At 36.7% G+C, this 23,111-nt stretch overlaps 2 protein-coding genes and 1 pseudogene across 3 annotated transcripts in view; 2 read left to right on the top strand and 1 right to left on the bottom strand.

The window, feature by feature from the left end:
- The window catches only part of LOC118195078 (uncharacterized), a 112,350-nt gene that overhangs the window by 10,532 nt on the left and 78,707 nt on the right, over window positions 1–23,111 (bottom strand). Inside the window, exons 3-4 of the mRNA XM_085816650.1 lie at window positions 18,588–18,716; window positions 3,018–3,203 (exon numbers count right to left, since the gene is read on the bottom strand). Of these exons, the coding sequence (XP_085672776.1) occupies window positions 3,018–3,203; window positions 18,588–18,716 (315 nt within the window). The remainder of the gene's footprint in view (window positions 1–3,017; window positions 3,204–18,587; window positions 18,717–23,111) is intronic.
- The window catches only part of LOC118195673 (intracellular coagulation inhibitor 1 pseudogene), a 215,465-nt pseudogene that overhangs the window by 7,294 nt on the left and 185,060 nt on the right, over window positions 1–23,111 (top strand). The gene's annotated exons all lie outside the window — the stretch shown is intronic.
- LOC118195672 (iripin-2-like) overlaps window positions 1–23,111 on the top strand; it is a 202,379-nt gene that overhangs the window by 7,179 nt on the left and 172,089 nt on the right. The window lies entirely within an intron of this gene.

Here is a 23,111-nt window from a genome sequence, read left to right on the forward strand (position 1 = left end):
CCGTAAGTCTCCGCCAATTCCGTTACTCTTACACCACGCTTATGTTTATGTATGTTTTTTTAAAAATTTCAAAGGCCATGTCTTCCTTATTTTTCTTTGCAGCACTATCTGAAGCAACAGTCTTCGTGGGAGGCATCGTGAAATAATTATTTTCACTTTAAATATAATAAACAATTGACTCGTAAGCGCGCAAACACGTAGATCAAAAAACACCGAGTCATCTGAAGATGTGATTCCCCGAATCGGGAAATGGCGCCACGCATACCAACAGCGTGGTTCATTGCTCGTTCTCGAGTCAATGCTAGTATTTAGAGACAAATTTTTGGCTCATATTTTCCTCGTATCTCGAATTTCTCGTATATAGAGGTGCTCGGATCTCGAGGTTCCACTGTATTTAATCATATCTTCATATACTTAGAAAATCATACATATAATAAATTACTGTTTTGAAGTGAAAAGAATGCAATTTTTAATTTGATATTTTTTAATAATTTTCCTTTTTGATGCTTTTATCAAGGCAAATTCCTTAGCAGTTTTTTCAAAATCTACTTGATCACTTAAGTCCTGATCTATAGAGAAAACAACAGTATTTGAAAGTTTTTCACGACCACTTGAAGATATCGTATAATTTTTCATTATTTCAAGTTTGCTGAAGCTTCTTTTGTAACTAAAACACTAACTGGAAACGTTAAAAGTATTATCACAAACTTTGTAATAGAGAGATAATTTTAGTGTTTTTTTTTTTTTTTTTTTTTTGTTTTTTGTTTTTTGTATAATGTAACATGAAAAGCTTGATTGACAGAAATGATGCTCTGCCGGAAAAACGAGAATAAGGGGCAAGTCTATTTAAGATTCAGTAAATAGTAATTTCTCTAATTTAGAGAGATTCGCCAAAAGTCGCCAAACTTGTAGAGCGCTTGGTGACATTTTCGTCCGGTTCCTAATTACTGTAATGGATATTGTAGTTGAATAACTGTAATTGATTCCTATATTAATTGCAACCATATCCGGCCGTTATATGAATTCCAGTAATTTTGGGAACCAGAAATTACTAGAGATTCCTCGGCGGCTGGAGAAAAATAATATAAGACCGGAGAGAGCATCAGTTTCTCAGTTGTTATTTCTGAGCGACTTCGGAGTATCGCCTTTTAGATGCGTTTTGCATTTTCTTGTGTTTAACGTTCCTAGTAGTTTAAAGTATAACTACTGATTGTGCTCTGTGATGCTGTGAAGAGCTGTGCGAGTATTTTTGTGGAAAGTTACAGAACTTTTTAATGTTTCTTTGGATAAAATAAACTTTATAAAACTATCGTTGGTTCTGTGTGCATTTAATCCATTATAAACCCGTACGCACGCATAAATTTTTGGAGTCAGAAGTGAGACTGAATACAGATGACAAAAGCGATGGAGGAGCAACTAAGGATGTTCGTGCTAGCATTTGCTGGATTCAAAGAAGAGATGAAAGCAGTTCAAGATTTCGTTAAAGTACAGACGAAAGCTGTTAAAGGAGACATAAAAGCGGACTAAGAAAAGATTGAAACAGGTAAATAAGAAATGAAAAGAGAAATTACTGCCATAATAGAAAACAAATTCGAGGCAATGCAAAGCAGAATAAACACGGTTGGAGACAAAGTTCCAGAAATTCAAGAAAGAGTTTCTGCTATCGAACAACAAATCGAAGAAAAACTTTATGCGGTTCAGCAACAAATTGAACAACAAATTTATGGCAAGATGTCTCCTGTTGTCTCCAAGGAAGTTGAAAGTTAAAAGAAATCCATAACGACAGTTGGTCATAATTCTAACGCCTTTATATACGAAGTCATCCTGGCTCTTTCTAAAGCTATCCACATGTAATGAGAAGACTTCGTGGCAAATGTATAAGACGCAGTTCTCCATACTGGCAAACGCAAATGGATGGGATTGCGAAGTTAAAGGCCTGCCATCGCTCGGCTTCTTTGAGAAGAAGCAGCAGATATCCACGAATCTCTGCCCGAAAAGCAGAGGCTAGACTTCGAAGCTCTATTCGGAGCGCTGAAACTGCGCTTTGGCGAGAAGTATTTAAAAGACTATAGCACGCTTCAGTTAAGATCTCGCCAAGAGAAGCCCACAAAAGCACTCCAGGAGCTCTCCGCCGATGTTGAAAGGCTGTCTCATCTCGCTTTTTTGGACTGTACAAGAGAAATATAGGAAATTCTGTTCTTGCAGTACAGAAAGCCCTGCAAAGGAGAATCTCAAGGATATAAAAAGAGCTCTGAAAACTCAAGGCAGCCCAGCAAGCAATTCATAGAGTCTGACCACCAATCACAGCTTCTCAAGTCGAGAAGTCATTGTATCAAGTAACTGCTCGTCTAGATGATTTAAACAGACAAGTTTGAGACGGAATAGGAGTGACAAGAAAATCCTAAAGTGCTGGAACTGCCATAGTGACGACCAGATATGAAGAAAATGTAGAATACCCCGAAGCGTGGAAAATAAGGTCGCTCCCCAACAGAGCCGAAGGAAACAAATTAGTGGCCATTTCGCAGGGCGGTGGTTGTCAGAAAATGAGAAACCCGATTTTAAAGCGCTTACGATTGCTGCAATGAATGAGGGCTGTAATGGACTCGCCATCATGGGACATATCAATGGAATTCCTTGCAATATGACCATTGGTACAGGGGCCAATGCCACCATCATTCGAAAAGATTTGACTCAACAATTTGAAGGTAAACTCATCTGAACGGCGTCCTGCGTTACCCTCTGAACTGTCTGGGGATCGAATCGAGATCGATATAAAATTACATGTAAACATCACGTTTGGAAATGCCCGACTAATATTATATGCTTAAGGAAAGAAATGCCTTCAAGAAGAAATTTCTAAGGTAAATTGCCTCTTATTTACGTGTAACATGGGGAAAAAAATATCAATCGTAAAAACAGAGAAAACCGTGAAATAATTTCCCTTGTACCCAGGTTTGTTACATCTTGAACTACTTGTACGATTTTAAACTATTTCGATTGCATAAACAGAAACTTACCTCCAAACATCTTGTGCTTGATGCCACTTCTCCATGGTGTTCCTAGAACCATCATATAGCATCGGAAACTGAGGTCAGTGTGGTTGATCCATTCTTGGATAGTGAACCTCCTGTTGAAGCTTACTTCATATGTTTTGTTAAACAGGAGATTGACACTGTCAAAAGGGACGCTGTTCAGGTACTTGCCTACGATACAAGTAATACATAATTTAAATTTTAGCTCAGTAATACCTTTATTTACAGATAAAATCCAATATAACAACTATTTAGCCTAATTTCAAAACTCAACGGATAAGAATGAAAACCGGAATTAATAAATTTTGCGAACTCAGTAGCATGGAGTTTATTTTTTAAACCAATATATTCTATTATTATTATCTATTTACGTCAATGTGAAACAAATATCTTAAGTTTTACTAACAACAATAAAAAAGTTTAATTTAAAAATTGTGCTACTTTCCTTTCGATTCGCGCCAAGCACGCGTAAAAAGCATTTAAATGTTAGCGAAGGTTAAATACACCTCATGCTTTTTCGCTTTTTCATTGTCCGTATGCTACACATTTTCTACGGCAAAAAAGGATTTATCAGACATGCGGTATCACACCTACACATAACAAACTACGTGCTATGCTTCATGATGTGAATTCTTAAATACTGCATATTTTTCAATCTAGCGTGTTGCCTTGATCGGACGCCTACAGCTCGAAACTGACGCTACTCTAGCAGTTGGGAACACTCATCTTCCCCACTACCAACCGAGATTTTCTCCTGGTGCTACAGATGGCACGAAGGCGAAGAGCTGTATTTCGGCTCTTCCCTTTTTTTTTTCTTTTTTCTTCATCCAAGATCAAGACAAGGGACACTTTTCATGTACCATTCCTTCTCAGGCTTCGCAAGGAACTCTGTAATTGTTATGAGTACTATCATACTATCTAGGCAGTACAGCCCAGAATAACATTGGTATATTTTTATATTACGTGATTTAAATGCAGTGCTTCGCGGATTATCTTCTCAAATATTGCTTAATTATTAAATACTAGAAAAAATTCAAAGTTAAATCTTAATATAACATAAATTGTATTACTCTCTACTTGTTAATGTTTCAAAACTAAATAGCAACTAAAGGCGATATCTTCTCGTGAATCTCTGCAACGACCGGTTTCCCTCATGCTAAGATTATGTGACTATAATAATATATCATAAATTCAGATTTGCAACACTCTCCCAAGTAACTGTCAAGTACTGACCGCGTTCGATGCTGTTTAAATTAACAATAGCTCGTGGTTCAAAAGCAAAGGTAACTTTCGTAATATCTTCCGAGCTCAGTACACGCCTCGGTAGTTGTTTCAAAGCTTTGCAGCCGCCTTCTACAAGCCAGGCGGTAGAATTACAGTACAAGCTCTAAACAGTTAAGAGTTCAGATTATTCTTACTTTTAAACTATAACACTTGCCATTCAGTATACATAAACCTGTATTTTGAAGAGAATCGTGACGAGTTACAAACATAAACTTAGGTACGGGAAATTTATTATTTCAATTCTGGATCGAAATCGTGGTTTTCTATCGACTCTGCTACGAAAACAGCAAGACTAATACTAAGGATCCATCCTGCATTATTACAATGCCTATGAACATCTAGAATGCAACGTGTATGCATTGCTAAGACATTATTAAACAGTACATACTGAAACGCAGTACGGAAGCTGAAATAAATATTGTTACGTTTCTTACGAGTTCGGTGGATTTGGAGTGATTGACGACAACACTTGATGAAGTATCGCAACACAATTTATTTGCCAGTATTACTCAGGACATCTCCCAAAAACACGTTTACAGTCGTCAAAAAACTATGACAGGCACGCTGAAACAATCAGCAACACAGCCTTTAGGCTATTAGGCTATAATGGTGAAAACAGCTTCACGGCAAAGTACTAGATCCGACTCGGTTCTGTCGTTCTCGAAACTCAACGTATTCTCCACGCTATAACCTGCGATGCACTCGATAGCCTCAACGATGTACACTGTCGATGCACCAACTCTAGATACACTGACAAGACACTCTTGCGATGCACTAACTCGCGATACACTCGACGACCAACTCGACACTAAACTACGAGACACACTAGACTGAGGATCAACTCGATAAACTACGAGACACTCGATAGACTCGCGATCGACTGCTACTTCGCGTAAAGGCAGGGTTTATATAGCTTTTGGGGTGCTTTCGATAATATTCGGGGCCAAACCGATAAGGATTCGTTCTAGAAGGTTTTCCATTCGTCTATGTCATATCGCCAGTTTTGCCGCCAAATATCACCAAATGGGAAATTTCGCGCCAAATTTGACAACCCTGCCTTCTTTTGCCATTTTCTGGCAACCCTAAAACTGCTTTGCGGGGAAGCTGTCTGACCGCGCCTGGACATTTCGTAACAATATTGACATAGTTATAATTTCGAAACTTGTTATGTATTAGAATTACCTATTAAAATATTATCAGTGTAAATTACATTTTAATACTGTATTACTAATGAAATCAGATTACCTTTAGAATACGCTAATTGGTTGCTATTTAATTATTGCAAATTATTTTAAAGCTGTTTTACTTGGAAAGCGGAGCTTTAAAAAAAAAAAATCTGAAATGTTTCAGATTTTAAATTACGTCCAAAGGGGCGTTTTTTAACATTTTGTGTGTTACCTTTCTTTATTAAATATCATGTTCCTCGCACTTAAACCATAAGATCCAGTGCAACAGCAATATCGCAAAATAGTTTTAAAACGAGCATATCTTTAGAATTTCCGATACAGAGACTCACGCGCTGGATATAAAAATGTTTTTTCTGCACAACGTTGCCATTGCTCGCTTTGAAATCCTTGAATTTGTTAATCAAAAATTCGTCAAAGTTTTAAAAAATAGGAAATCGATCCTAAAACAAATTTCAAATTTCAAATTTGGTCTTCCACATGCTCATATTCGTTGGAGGATTACGTTATTCAAAATTCGATGACTCTATGTACCGTTATTTTATGACAATGTGAGAAATTTACATACATTTACGCAGATTTTCATTATTTAATTTCTTCAAATATAATGCAGGACTCTAACATTTTATGGCAACAGTTTGAAAAGTGAACCGACATTTACCCGTCCGACGCAGAATGCCAAAACGAAACTAATAGTCCTTCGGGATTCAAATCCCTTTGGACTAAAAAAAAAAAAAAAAAAAAAAAAAAAAAAAAAAAAAAAAAACTTTGTTAAGGGTAACTTGCTTGTTTGCGCAGATAGGTGTATACTTATATTTTGAGGCAAAACAAGCAAAGACTGTCTTTATTAGAAGCTAATGCGTTCCAAGAAGACTTTGCAAGTGAAAAATGATTATTGGAGAAGTCGAAAAACAAGAATCAGCGTTATAGTTTTAAATTTTGCAGGACTAGTTTCGATGGTCTAATTGCAGAACCATCTTCTTCAGCTGCCATTTGCACTTTGGCTTTGCTGCGCCAAACCAAACCCTCATCGCATTACAAATATTCGCTTATTATGCGCATTTTTAACCATTGATCATTGAGTGAAGAGAAATATCGACAATTAATGATTGTTCATGCGATGCGTGCGTTGTTATACAACAATTTCAAATTAACTAGAAGTGGACTGTACTAAATATTTTATTCGATAACTTTAATCAAATGCGTGCCATCTTTCAAGCGATGACTTACTACTAATAACAACAGCAATAAAAAAAAAACTGAGTAAGCGTTTACAGGGTTGCTGTAATGAACATCTGCGCCATGTAAGGCGCCAAGAAGAGAAAAAATGACGTAATCTTACAGTTAAATAGTCTTAATGACTTAACATACCCCCCGGCATTGAAGGGTTACTTCAATAATTTCGTTCGATAATACTCATAATAACCTACAAAATTGTACAATTACTACCTTATACAATAATGCAATACGAATAACATCTCTTAATTCAATATAATAATATTCAATTTTCAATACAAATTTTTGTGCACAATACAATTTACAATACAAGTTTTATAATAATAAGCTAACACTTAACTAACTTAGGAAGCTTCTTCTTGGGGTAAAATTGCAATTTTTGTAATTCCACGTTTAATGATGCCCTTTGCTGTCTGTATTTCTACTACTCTAACCTTACCGTCAACTCCAGGAAAAATTCTTGTAATGCGCCCTAACACCCATCTAGACAGGAAGCTCATCCTCCTTAACTAGTACTAGCATACCTATTTTAATATTCGTTTGTTCTACCTTCCATTTTGAACGCTGTTGTAGTGTGTTTAAATAGTCCCTATGCCAACGATTCCATATCAACTGGACAAATCTGGTAGTTCGTTTCCATCTTGAGAGTCTGTTTTCAGGTATATCAATTAATTCGGGTTCTACTATAGCATTCAAGGGTCTTCCAATGAGAAAATGGCCTGGTGTTAATGCCTCTAAATCATTTACATCGGAAGATAAGGGAGTAATAGGGCGAGAATTTAAAACAGACTCTATCTGAGTTACTACAGTTAATAACTCCTCGAAAGTCAACCTTGCATTACCTACAATCCGCTTTAAGTGATATTTCACGGATTTTATTCCAGATTCCCATAGTCCACCAAAATTAGGTGTCCGTGGGGAAATAAACTTCCATACTATTCCTTCTTCACCTAAATAATCTGCTAATTTTTTGTCAGGATTTCTAATTAAATTGTTAATTCTTTGCAATTCGGCATTTGCGCCAACGAAGTTTTTTGCGTTGTCTGAGAAAATGATTGAGCATTTTCCGCGCCTAGCAATAAATCTCTTTAAGGTGGCAATAAATGCGTCAGTGGTGAGATCACTCACTAGTTCGAGATGCACTGCCTTTGTTATAAGGCAAATGAAAAGAGCTAAATATACCTTATGAAGAGTTCCTTTCCTCTGTCCCTTGTACCTAATAAAAAATTGACCGCAAAAATCGGTGCCGACATGATTAAAGGGTGAGCTTGGATTTACGCGCTCTGCAGGTAATGACCCCATAATTTGTTCGATAGTGACTGGTTTATTTTTACTACAAATTATACATTCATGGGTAATCTTTCTAGTTAAATTCTTACCTTGTAATGGCCAAAATTTCTGTCTCATAAAACACAATAATGCTTGCGAACCTACGTGTAAATATTTCCGATGATAATGCTCAGCAATCAGCTTAGTTAGTTTGCATTTAACAGGCAAAATTATTTGATGTTTTTGTGAAAACATTACATTGGCCCCTTGTAATCGGCCTCCTACTCTCATTACATTATTTGCATCTAAAAAAGGGTTCAAAGAAAGTAAATTACTTTTATTATTAATGGGTTTACCTTGTGCGAGGGAGTTATAATCTGAATAAAAACTACATTTTTGAACCTCTCTTACTAAAAAGGATTCTGCCTCATTTAACTCCTTTGAACTTACTCCTCCTGTTCTTCTCTGTGCTCCTTTCTGTTTTGCACACCTAGAGTTCCAAATGAACCTGAAAATATAACTAACAATACGTAATAATTTTAAATAATTGTTAGTGATATCTAGGACATTATCAATAAATTTTGAAGGCAAAGTGCATAAACAAGCAATGTCAGTTCTTTTTCTCAGTTCATTAGAAAATGTCTCTGTTTTTTCTAATTGTTCAAAGTCAATGTTCTTTTTAGGTATGACACCTTTCCACCACAGATCAGCATCATGCAGCTTGTCAAAATTCAGTCCTCGGGAAATAAGGTCTGCCGGGTTCTCCTCTGAACGCACATAATTCCAATGGCATGTATGTGTTAGCTCTTGGATCTGCAACACTCGATTAGCAACAAAAGTTTTTAGTACATGCGGGGGATTCTGAAGCCATGCTAACACTATGGTTGAGTCACACCACAGACATATTTTACTGATGTCCAATTTCAATAAAGGCACCACCTTTGCAACAAGCTGTGCTAGCAGTACAGCTGCGCAGAGTTCCAGTCGAGGTACTGTCAGCGGTTTTAGTGGAGCTACTCTGGACTTGCTGCAAAGCAAATGTGAAGATAAATTATTGTCACTTCTACAGCGTAAATAGATGGCTACTCCGTATGCGTGTTCTGATGCATCTGAAAATCCATGAATTTGTATATCAGAAAAACTATCCTGTAAAACATATCTACTGACTTTCAAATTGTTGATAGATTGCATTGAATCAATAAAAAGTTGCCAATCCTTAATTATCCTTTCGGGTAGCGGATCGTTCCAATCAAGCTTCAATAACCAAAGTCTTTGGATGAAGATTTTTGCTTTTGTTATCCCTGGACCAAGTAGTCCTAATGGATCATAAATGCGAGCAATATCAGACAACACTGTTCTCTTTGTGTAAGTATTTGGTTTCTTGATGGTTGATTTGTACGAAAAACAATCTATCTTTGGATTCCATAATAATCCTAAAGTTTTGATGCTCTGATCGTCATCGAAATTACTGAAAGAATATTCCTCTTGTCCATCCGGAAACTGCAAAAGATCAGGATGATTAGCACACCATCTGTGCAGACGCATTCCTCCACGTGATAATAGGTTAATCAGTTGCGACTGTAATTCTTTAGCCTCTATTAGAGTATGGGCTCCTGTGAGTACGTCATCGACGTAAAAATCCCTTTGTACTATTGGCGCTGCTAACGAAAAATTTATTTTTCTCGTCTTCTGCTAATTGATTAAGTGTGCGTGTTGCTAGATACGGTGCGTTGGAAGTACCGTAAGTTATAGTCTTCAGTCTATAGACCTTAACTGGTTCTTCTTCACTACTCTTCCATAAGATGCGTAATAAATCTCTTTGATGTTCTTTAATCAAAATCTGACGATACATTTTTACAATGTCTGCTGTGAAGGCAATTTTATGCGTTCGAAATCTGCAAATAATATCAAATAGTTCGTCTTGAACTAACCCTCCATTCAGCAGAATATCGTTTAACGAAATTCCAGTAGTCGTAGGAGCAGTGGCATCGAACACTACCCTAAGTTTAGTGCTAGGTTTCTCAGGTCTGAAAACCCCATGGTGAGGAAGATAATATGAGAAACTAGAGCTATCCCCTTCATCAATTTCTTCGGAATGGCCTAATTTATTATATTCCTTAATGAAATCTTCGTATAAGTGTTTCATTGCGGGATTGCGAGTGAAGCGTTTAAGTAGATAATTCAGTCTTTTGCTAGCGTTTTCTCTCGATTCCCCTAAAAGGCTAAGTCCTTCCTCCTTAATTGGCATTTCCACTACATATCTGCCATCATCTTGCCTCGCGTGTGTACGAAGAAAGTGCTGTTCACAAAATTCCTCTTCCTGACTTTTCACTTTTTTTGCTTCATTAATACCTTCAATCTCCCAAAACCTTCTCATGTTGTCAGATAAATTATCCCCATTTTCCACAAACCCACAAAAATTATCAACACTGCCTTGCTGCGGCATGCGTACTGACCCGCTAACGATGTATCCAAAAACTGACTGATGGAGAATCAGGTCTTGCATATTTATTCTATTTGTTCCCAGTAAATCAAAAAATATTTCGTTAGATAATAAAACATGTATTTGACCAGGTTTATAAAACTCTGGATCAGCTAAACCAATGAGTTGCAACTGCTTAACATCAGAAATGTTTATATATCTAGCAGGCGTTACGCGAGTTATTTTTGGAACAACAAAAAATTGTAAGGTACGAATAAAATCTCTAGTAGCGTTAGCGATGGTTGCTATAGCTTTTTCCTTAACACTCATAACTGTACCATTGATACCTGAAATAGAAGCGTTTATTTTTCTTTTCTTCAAATTCAATAACTCAGCACCTTGTTTAGTAATGAAATTATTTTGAGAACCGGAATCCAGCAAGGCTCTCAGCGAGATAAATTTTCCATCATTACCCTCAACGAAAATAATTGCAGTTGAAAGTAGAACTTGTTTATTAAAAGAACTGGAAATATTTAGCGTAGTACCGTTAATGGACTTTGCTTGGTTGGTTTCATTAGTGTCACTAACCTTTTGGCTGTTTGCCATTGGAGTAAATGTATCAGCATTTGGAGAAAGATTACTGCTTAATTTATTAGTCTTGTTTGTGATTTGATTCGATGTGCCGTTTGCTCTATCGAAATTTTCTTCATTTCGATCAAAATGTAAGAGCGAATTGTGAAATTTCTGACATTTTCTACATGTATTAGAACTTTTACAGTCCTTGATTGTGTGGACCGAAGATAAGCAATTGAAACATAATTTTTTTGTCTTTACAAATTCCAATCGTTTCTTGACTGTTAGATTTAAGAATTGCGCACATTTCAACAATAAATGATCAGCTTTACAATAAGGACAATTTTTTGAATTTTCAGAAAGTGATGTAAGAGCCTTGGTATTAAATGAACGTTTCGATTCCCCATGCGGAGGTTTGTAATGTGATAGGATGCGAGCGTGTTCCTTCAAAAAACATGTCAGTTGTTTAACCGTTCCTATCTCGTCTTTTTTAAGTGACCTTTCCCACCAACACCGAGTATTTCTATCCAACTTTTCAACTAATAAATAAACAATTAACGTGTCTGAAAATTCTTCCACCTTTTGCTCCAATGCTTCCAAGGATCGTAAACATTCATGCACCTTATCGATAAATTTTAAAAGCGACGAAGTAGAATCACTCGTTTGAGGTATAGAAATTAATTTCTTTATGATAGAATTGATCAAATCTTTTTTGTTGCAATAGCGATCAACCAACAGATTCCATGCTATGTCATAATTCGAATCTGAAATTGGAATGGACTGAATAATATTTAAAGCGTCTGCCTTACACGAACTCTTTAAATATTGCAATTTTTGCGCATTAGTTAATTTGCTATTTTTATGCACAGCTGCGGAAAATAAATCCTCAAATTCAATCCATTCTTCGATTTTCCCACTAAATATTGGAAGAGACAATTTAGGCAATTTTATATCCGAAACAATTATGTCTTTACTCGAACCGTTTTCATTTGAGCAGCTATTCCTTTGAGAACGGATCTCAGAAATTTTTCTTTTAATTTTCAAATGAATTTCATCGAGATTATCTACTACATTTTCCTTTTCCTTAATGAATTCGTCAGTGTCCTTTTCTTCACAATGTGCAAATAAAGAATCGAAAATGTTACTTAATTCCTTTTTAAATTCTAATATTTTTGATTCGTATAACTCCAATAAGGAAATATCTGCTTCATCCACTGTAGAATTTACCATATTTTCAAACTTTCTGATACTGCATTTTAAACTTTTTTTGTTAGCTTTAATCGCTTTCAATTCACTCATCATGAACAAATAAATAATTTATCACTTACCGTGATTGCAGATTTCTCGACAGCAACACCGGAAATGAACGATGACACAGTATCCAATCTTAATTGCGTAATCCACACGAAAACGAAAGCATTCCAAACACTCTATATGAAGTTATCCGTAATACAACCAAACGAAAGTATTCCAAATGCTCTAAAAGGTTAATTTTAGCAACGATGTCTTTTACCTCCGGCTCGACGGACCATAAAGTGTTCATGCGATGCGTGCGTTGTTATACAACAATTTCAAATTAACTAGAAGTGGACTGTACTAAATATTTTATTCGACAACTTTAATCAAATGCGTGCCATCTTTCAAGCGATGACTTACTACTAATAACAACAGCAATAAAAAAAAAACTGAGTAAGCGTTTACAGGGTTGCTGTAATGAACATCTGCGCCATGTAAGGCGCCAAGAAGAGAAAAAATGACGTAATCTTACAGTTAAATAGTCTTAATGACTTAACAATGATCAAATTTCAAAACGATAAAAACATAATTCATATATCATAGGATTATACTTTTTAATATAGCGATTCTCTAAAATAATTATTTATGCTAATTATTTTCCACAATAATAACAATAAATGAAATTTTCTTTTTTGTCTTCAAAGAAAAATACTTCAAATTTTGTTCAAAAGTGTTCAAGATTAGGGCAGTAATGTTGTGGCAGTAGAATATTTTTCTATTATTTTCATGAATGTCATCCATGAATGTCAAATTAAATTCTTGAATCTCAGATATTTCCTTATTGCCTTTTTATCTCTGTTATAACTAATTGTTAGATTAACTTTATAGTTAAACAATTTTTATGCTAAATTTCATTGGAATGTCCGCAAAACTACACTGCAATGCAATCTATTTCCAAAATCAAAATTACAAGATTAAATTCGCCTAAGTTTAACTGCGCTTTTGGAATAGCTTCCATGAATCACCGCTTCCATGAATCACATAAAATCTCCCTTCAGTCCCTGATAATGCTAAACGATCTCTCTCTCTTTTTTTTTTTTTTCCAAATACACTCAGCCGGAAAAAAATCTGAGTGTGCCCTAATTTACAAAAACACTGCTGAATAATTAAATAATAATTTTTATCTAAAATAACAATGCTGAATACATTTCTAGAAATTGTTTGCTATGTAGATGTAAATTTAAATTAAAAAAGTTTGATGTAATTTTTATTTAGTTACCCATGAGTTATTTATTTCATTTCTAATAAATAACCCCTCCCTCGAAAGGTATTTTGGCTTATTTGATTATTGCAAAGCACGCGAGGGCTATCCGCCTAAGGGAAGGGATATTTTCATGAAAGACTTTCGAAGGAAAACTGGCTCGTATCCACATTACACATGAGAAAAAAATGGAAACGCCCATGTAACCAGGTCGTTTACCTCCAACGAAATGTTCATGTAATATATACATTATTAGTGTAAATCTCTAGCGGAGAACGTTTCGTATATTTTCCTACTTACCTCGCTAATTCTCTCCGAACTAAGTCCTTTTCTTCAAGCGATAAAATTACTGTCCTAATCAGGATCCATTTAAATTTCTCACAGAAAACGCGAGAAACTCTAGTCATGTAAATAAAATACATAATTGAAATAAGGTTATTAAAGTCGCCGAATGATGGTAGACTGATTAGGGTTTGAGCCGAGGAGAATAATTAGGCTGCATGGTTGGTTTTTATGGTTTTCCTCATATGTAACGTGAATACGAACTTCTTTCAGTTAGAAATTTTTCCACGAAGGCATCTCTCCCCTTAGATAGATAGCCCTCGTGTGCTTTGTCATAATCAAATAACTAAACATAATGCGAAGTTATTTCTAAATTAAGTACTAAAACTAACTCATTCAGTAGTATTCATGATTGCACTTTCAGAACAATAGTGCTTCTTTCGTTCATGATTTCAAAAGTTAAGAACTGGAATACACGAACACAGAAAAATGGCTTAAACATTATTATTTACTTTTTTTTTCTTTGTTTCTCTTCGTTTCTTTTCTTTTTTTTTTTTTTTTTTTTTTTTTTTTTTTTTTTTTTGAGAGAGAGAGAGAGAGAGCAAAACGTTGAAAGAGATGTTGAGTTTTCTTTCTCGAAAGACAGTAATAACATATAATCACTATGCATGCGATACAGTGCTGCATTTTGAAGCCCAGCTCCACTTTTTGATCAAGATGTCTTTCTTAAGATATGACAGGTCACCAGAAGGAAGAACTGGATTTTCAAATCTTTCTCCCCCCTTCATATGTAGAAAGAAATAATAATTGGCGTATGGAAAATTCTTCAAGCATATAGTTTTTCACGCTTCACGGCTTAAAAAGCCAGAAAGATGGATAACATAACTTTGCTTTTATAAAAGCATAAAAATACAAATAAAATACAAAAAATGTAAAACATATCTGAAATAAGGTTGTAATATTGCTTTACATAGTTATATCGGATATATTTAACAAAAGATGAGTTATTTAAATAACTGCTCATTCTTTCTTAAAAGCATTTAAAGCCTGGTTAATTACACTAATTAACTAATTAAAATTTTTGTCATCACCCAGATGATTAAGTGGTTAAGGAAGCCTACTGCGGTACCGAAAGGGTTTGGTTTGAACCCCGGAGAAGGCATGGATGTTTCTAAATGTATAGTGTCTTTGTGTTATTGGGGCTTTCTAAATACACTCATGTCCATAAATTAAGGATAATGCAAAATCAGGCAAAGGAAGAGTTAAGCAAACCAAATTTGACTTATTTGTAAAGCTTATTTATTAAACAAAAGGTAAAGAGCAAAAAAAGATGCTATATGATTGATATTGTTAAAAAAATTACCGATTTTTTCTCCCTGGAACAAATTACAAAAAAAAAACCTATTTACAAAAAACCAATATTACATGGTTGGTATGTTTGTTAATACATTGTATGTCTCCCAGACGATGTAATACAGTGCGTTCAACGTCTAGGCATGCTGAGTATCAAATTATCGATCTGATCTTGGGGGATATTACACCACTCAAAAAGCAATGCTCTCCGAAGTTCCGGTAGACATGTAGGAGGAGGTTGACGGGCTGAAACTCGTCGGCCAAGCATGTTCCACACGTGCTATACTGGATTCAAGTCCAGTGAGAATGCTGGCTAGTCCGTACGGGTGATATCCTCCGATTGAAGGCATTCGCTTACGATGTTTGCATGGTGAGGACGGGCGTTGTCATCCATAAACACAAATTATGCGCCCATGGCGCCCCGAAACGAACGTACATATTACTCCAGAATGACGTCCCGATAGATTTGGCTTGTCATGGTTCCAATTTGAACATGCAGGTCAGTTCTGGAACCCAGAATAATTCCACCCCAAACGAGCTCTCTTGCACCACCGTAAGGGTGTCGTTCAATGATGTATTCTTCGTGGTAACGGCTACCTGGAGCTCTCCATATGAAAGTCCGGCGAGAATCAGACTGCAAGCTAAACCTGGACTCGTCGGAAACTATCACACAAGCCCATTCTTGCGGTGTCCACAATGCATGCTCTCTACTCCAGGCTAACCGCAGGCGACAGTGAGTTGCAGTAAGGGGAACGCATCTGACAGGTCTACGAGCATATAGACCAATCTGCCCTAAACGTCTGTACACGGTCTGCCTTGAAATTGTCGTACCAGTGGCTGAAGAGAGCTGACGAGACAGGTCTGAGGCTGTGCTCCGCCTGTTTCCTTTGGCAGTAACTGCCAAATACCGGTCCTCATTTGGCGTTGTAACTCTGGGGCGACCTGTGCTGTAACGTCTACTCACATTACCATCATCTTGGAATCGTTGCCAAAGCCTGGAGATGACACTCTGGGCAATTCCAAGTTCGTCTGATACTTCCAGTTGGGTACGCCCACATTCCAGACGGCCGATAATTCTACCACGTAAAAAATCACCCAAATGCGTCCTTTGTGTCATAAATATTCGGTTATTGAACAGAAATGCTTATAAATCGCCTGCGAACAATTTTACTTCTTTGCCTGTATTCCTTATATATCACTCTCTTACACCCTCGTCATTGTGACGTACCATCGGTGTCATCTGGTTACTTCCTGAAATTTGCATATGATTCTTGAAGATGTGTGCAGTGATTTTACAGGTGATTTATTTATTTGAGAGTTCGATTTGCGCGTGACTCCGAATTATCCTTAATTTATGGACATGAGTGGTGTATATGGAAAGCTAGATTGGCGTAGGGAAGAGGGGGGAGACCCTAGTGCCCCAACCTCCCCGGGGTACTCTGCTTCAAAACTGAGGTGGCAATAGAAGTCCAATATCCTTGAGGCTCTGGCAACCATTCTTCCATGAAATTCATTTACAAAATCACAAAGTTGTTGTCTACCATGGGGATAAAAGCAGATTCACATTATGTCCACGTGAATTGCATTATCTTGACTTGCTATAAATATTTCTTATGATGGATTTTTTAATTTGTGTTTTTAACTTGCCTACACGTATTCACGTGAAACCAAGCTGATAAATAGGTAGTCCCATTTTAAGAGGCAGCAGAACCCCCAAAAATAAACGTTTTGTTTCTTTGATTATGTCATAATAACTTAAAGGCAAAAGTGAATGCTATGCGAGTATTTCAGAATAGTGGGAGAAGAGCAATCTGACCAGTCTTTCCGACGTGTGTAAAACTTTTCACATTTATTAAGGGTAGAAAGTAAACTGATAGTTTCTGAACGGAATTAAAATTTGTAGCTAAATCGCTTTTATAGTGATGGGAGGGGCGAAATCCCAGAAAATTAGTTTTAGTTGGAGAATTTCGTTTTTTTTTGGGGGGGGGAGGGAGAATTATAGTATCTCACAGTCGAATGATTTATAGCTTTTCGGAAAATGATTTTCATGTGAAATAAAGCAAGGTACGACTCATTACAGTAGGATGACTTTCACCGGAGATGCACGCAATTATACAGTGCGTCTACAAAGTTTTAGCACTGATGCTCTCAACGCTATAATATCGAAAACTGTTTTCCCAAAACATCGTCCTCCTTTCGAACATAATTTTCTATACAGTTAATCATTTGCTTTGATCCTGTCAACATCTGACTGATATCATTAATTCAAAAGCTGAACAGAGAGTAGCCATACAATTTTGCTGTAAAGCCGTAAAAACAGCCTCGGAGACATTTAAAATATCGTGTAAAGTGATATTTTAAATGTTTCCGTAGTTGTTAAAATTATTTTAAATGACTAAGCATTAATACGTTTTCAATAATATGAACGATTTCAAGATGGGCGGTAAGATGTCTGCAATATTTCATTGAGAAAGCATTACCTTTGAATGCTGTCTTATGAGTCTAACATCCCTTAAGATATTTCTCACAAAGACGTGGTGGAAGATCTTCATAAAACAATTATTTATTTCTTGTTTTGTTCTTCACGCATTGAATGCAGACAGAGAGAAGATCAAATTCATGGGTGGATATATTTAGATCGCATACAGAATTTCGATCACAGGCTGATTCTGCATTCAAAATTCTAGATGGAAGAAATTTTAAATGCAAAAAAACTCCTTTTGTGCATTTCAAATAGCAGGCATTAATTCTGATTTTTTTTCAAATTTTAACTGTAAATGAAGCTTGGTGCGTATGATCCTAAGAAAAAACGGCAAATGTCTGTTTGGGTAGTAGAAGGTTCACTTCAGCAACTAATACCTTCGGGCTTAAAATTCTCAAATACAGATCATGTTGATGACATTTCTGACGAGAAAGGGACAATTTACAATATTTTCTAAAGATATAACGGATAAGACTTATGAAGAAATCATCGCCGTTAGGTAAGATAACGCTCAATAGAAAACTTGGTTTCTGCGACATGATAATTCAAAGTCACATAATTCCATTTCCATCAGCAGTTTGCAACAAGAAAAAATACCACAGTTCTTCTCCCCACACACACTTTATGCACTAGATTTTAATTTTTCTCGTCCTAAAGAATTCTTGTTATTTCGAAAATAAAGTCTCACTTCAAAAATTATTATTTCTATAGCATGGATGAGATTCAGAATACTGTATTTAGACACTAAATCCTTCAAATAATAAGTTCTACTAAAGGTGCTGCATGAACGGACAGAGCTTTTTAAAGAATTACAAGAATTTGATACTGAAGACTAAGAAATAATAATCTTGTTTTCTTCGCGACTCTGGGTGTTGTACGAACTAAAATTTTACAGACTTTATTACATATTTTACTGTGTATGCTATGTATGCGCACTGCATAAGAGATGGTATTTTGATAGAAAGACACATACCTGTGCGTTCTGAATATACCCCGCAGGCCGGACTAGGTTTAGGGAATATACCTATGCAATGCATGTTGACTGATTCCGTACATTCTATCATGTCTGTGTGTGTCTTCCATGCACTTTCGTCGCAGGCATCTGCAAGGAAAAGTGAGTCATACATAACACTTCTTTGTACATGTTTTATTATTAGCCCTGTAGTATATTCTATTCCTTTATAATATCTTCAAATTTTTATTTCGTTATCTGATTTTCGGTTACCATCCAAGCTGAGGCGAAGTTTGTTAGCCTCGAGTTGGCGCATTGTAAATTTTAAAGAGTTAATAAAAGGTACTTAACCCTTCGTTGGTAAGAGCTGTATAGTCTGGTTTCAAGCTTCGCACGATCTTTAACTATCGGGAACGCTTTTAGGAGTGAAGCTTTGAAATTCTCGAATGTATAGGTGAGCGTTCCCGCTTCGCCAAATAAAAAAAGAATTTCCCAATTCCTTTTCCACCAAGACTCTGCCTGTCCTCGGAGGACAATCGATGCAATAGCTACCTTCTGCTTTTCCGTTATCGGATATACGTAGGTTGTTTTTTTTTTCAACCTCCGATCGCACAGTATGATGGCCAGGTATGCAAAAGGTGTTTGGTGTGCGTAGTAGGCGATTGCGCATCTTCCCCTCCACACGCTCTGTCACTGGCGTATTCAACATGCCATTTTCTGTTGAGTTGCAGTCACGTAAACATGACTGTCGCTATTGATTCTCCCGCCAAGTGTGAAATTTCGAGCGCTTATTCGTTTCTTGCAGGCAGAAGGGAACAGCGCAGCGGAAATTCATCGAAGAATGAGTCGAGTGTATAGAAACAGCTTTATAAGTGATGGCGTTGTTCGTGAATGGTGTCGAAATTTTAAAGATGTCCGAACTGATGTGCATGATGAAGGGGGTCAAGGACGCAAGTCTGTCGCTACAGACGACATTGTTCAATGAGTTGACCAAGCGGTTAAGCAAAATCGAAGGTTTACCATAAGTTAATTATCGATGAAATTTCCCGAAGTTTCAAGGTCTTCCCTGTACTCTATCTTTACTGAACAGTTGCGCTACAGAAAAGTTTGCACTCGCTGGGTCCCACAGATGTTGACTGACGACCACAAAACTCGCCGAATGGTTGCAGCGTTTGAGTTTCTTGACCGTTACAATTCTGAAGGAGAAGAGTTTTTGAAATCCATTGTGACAGGCGATGAGACATGGGTTCAATATGACACGACCGAAACGAAACGACAATCACAACTATGGATGCACACAAATTCTCCAAAGAGACCCACAAAATTCAAATGAACCTTTAACAACCGTAAGGTTATGGCAACTGTTTTTTGGGACTAAAAAGGTATGTTGCTTATGGAGTTTATGCCAATGATGCCTGGAACAACAATTAATGCAGATTCATATTGTGAAACTTTGCGACGCTTACGGAGAGTTATTCAAAACAAACGAAGAGGCATGCTGACTTCTGGAATTGTTCTGATCCACGACAATGCCCGTCCTCACAGCGCTCGTGTAATCCAACGGCTCCTTCAATAATTTCAATGGGACATTTTCGAACATCCACCATATAGTCCCGGCTTAGCGCCGAGTGACTTTCAACTATTCCCTGAACTGAAACAATAGGTTGACGGGAAGCGCTTCCCAAAATGACGTGGAGCTGAAAGAAACCGTCACAACTCACTTCCAATCATTGGCGGGAACATTTTATCAAGAGGGTATTGCAAACCTTGTTCACAGATATGACAAATGCCTCAATCGTCAAAGTGATTATGTAGAGAAATAACCTGTATTGTACATTACTTTTGGTAATAAAATCTTTTTTGTATATTCACCCGTCTTTTCTTTATAGCCCATCGGAGGTTGAGAAAAAAGAAATAGCCCTCGTACAATTGGAAGTGAGTATCAAGGGCTTCCAGAAATGGGGTAACGGAGTTCTTGCCGTCGAATACCACCGCTGATTTAATTGCATCCCTCATTGTCTGTATCAGGAAGACAAATCCATCCAGGGGGGTCACCATTGGGTCTACTACTCCTGAGCCTTGTGGAGATACTTGTTCGTTGTCCATCGGATTCGCGTAGTAATTTGGGCGCCAATGTAAAGTTCAGTAGATATACAGTGGATGGACAAAAATATAGAAACACCTTGTGAAATGCATGTTTGAAAAGAAAGCTTGATTTTAATGAAATATGTAGGTGGCGCTGGCGTTTTTGACTACTGACGCCACCTACACAACTTCGTAAATGAGCTAAACAGTTCAGTTGTTGTCGGAGTACTGTTATGTGAGGTTGTCATTGCATTATGTCAGAGTTAACAGACTTCGAACGTGGGCAAATTGTTGGAGCACGTATGGTAGATGCTTCCGTAAGCAAGGTAGCCGAGATGTTTAGTGTTTCAAGAGGTACTGTATCGAAGATTTATTCCGCATATTTGAAAAGCGGAAAAACATCATCTGCTAAATCACAGCGCGGACGAAAGTGTGTTCTGAGTGATCGTGACAGACGATCATTAAGGGCAATTGTGACGAAAAATAAGAAGACCACAGCTGCAAAAGTTACTGCTGAAATGAATGTTGTGTTACCGAACCCTGTGAGTACCAAAACAATTAGAAGGGAACTTCATAAACAGGGAATTGCTGGCCGTGCTGCAATGGAGAAGCCACTCATTGGTGATGCTAATGCCCGTAACAGGAAAAGGTGGTGTTTAAGTCATAAAGGCCTGGACTATAGAGCAGTGGAAGCGAGTAATATGGTCTGACGAGTCTTCTTTCACATTGTTTCCCACTTCTGGCCGAGTTTACGCCTGGAGAACGCCATCTCAAGCCTATAATACAGACTGCTTGTTGCCAAGAGTGAAACATGGCGGGGGTTCTGTTATGGTTTGGGCAGCCATATCGTGGTTCTCTGCTAGCCCCATGATAACTGTGTCGGGGCACATGACTGCCAAGACTTATGTGAACATTTTGGCCGATCAAGTTCATCCCATGGTACAAACTTTGTTCCCCGATGGTGATGGTTCTTCCAAGACGACAAAGCCCCTGTTCACACAGCTCACATTGTCCAGGACTGGTTTTCTGAGCACGAGGATGAGTTGTCCCATCTCCCCTGGCCACCACAGTCACCAGACCTGAATATTATCGAACCTTTGTGGTTTACATTGGAACGGAAAGTGCGTTCTCGTTATCGCCAACATCGTTATCTGAACTTGCCACCGTTTTGCAGGAAGAATGGTATAATATTCCCTTGGCAAACATACAGGAACTGTATTTATCCATTCCGAGAAGACTGCAAGCTGTTTTGGATGCCAACAGATTTCCTACACCATATTAAGCAAAGAAACATGTTTTTTTAAAGGTGTTTCCATATTTTTGTCCAACCCCTGTACTACTTCTGTGTGAAGAACTGGTGTAGTAATAACTGCACCAAGCGAAGTACCCTTTATTAACTCTTTAAAATTTACAATACGCCAACTCGACGCTAACAAACTGCGTCTCTGCTTGGGTGGTAACTGAAAATCAGATAACGAAACTAAACATTTGAAGATATTAACAAGTGATAGAACTACAGGGCTCAGAAAGATCCCGTTACTTAAACCTCCTTCGAAACTATTGGCAGCAAATAAATGCAACTAAGCCACGTGAACCAGCAGTAAGCAAACGTATCTACAGCAGAGTGGCCGCTGTAGCACAACTTATTTTTTTTATACTGAAACTCGACTTTTAAATACTTTCTTCAAAGTAGAAATTTGCATTCCTTCACGCGCGCTATGAAATTTAAATATTTTAGCACTGACAATTAAGGGAATAAAGGCTTATAGGAAAGTTTAAAATTAAACTTTAACTTGTTAGTTAAAATAAATATAAATCCCTACAACCTTTATGAATTATAGCACAGCTGCAAATATTCATAAAATTATCAATTTCATATATTCTAAGTTAAATGAACTGGAATTTTAATTAAATAAATTATCAAAGAAGTAAAATAAAACATTTTGACTATTAGGAACTTCGTTTATTTAGAAATACTCAATTTATTAATCATTAAGAGGCATTAAATTTGAAAGATAAAGTAATGATTTTATGTTTTCTCTATGACAAAACAATGAGAACCCTGCTTCGTAGGAAGGCCGAGTGGAAAATAAAGATATTTAAAATCATATAAAGGGTTATGAATTACTTTTAAATCACTTAGTTTTTTATCAAAAACACAGACTGTTTACATGTGAAAGATTATTTAAAGACCATTCAACTTTCAAAAATAGGGGGGGATTATTTAGTTAAAAGACAGAATAAATTATTTTTATAATTTTAACGGCATCTGTTTAAGTTCTTATTTCTTAAAATCCTAGGACAAAACATTAAAAGAGTAACACTTCGTAACACTGATAAAATTTCGATAAGCTTAAATAATTAAAATATTATACGTGCCAGATGTAATTCTAAAGGATACATTTAATATTACTTCTCAAATGCAAAAAAGTAGTTAAAATATTACTTCTAAAGAAATAT

Source organism: Stegodyphus dumicola, chromosome 5 (genome assembly GCF_044657685.1).
Source record: "Stegodyphus dumicola isolate Sdum_Otavi_A_Nest chromosome 5, ASM4465768v1".
Classification (NCBI taxonomy): domain Eukaryota; kingdom Metazoa; phylum Arthropoda; class Arachnida; order Araneae; family Eresidae; genus Stegodyphus; species Stegodyphus dumicola.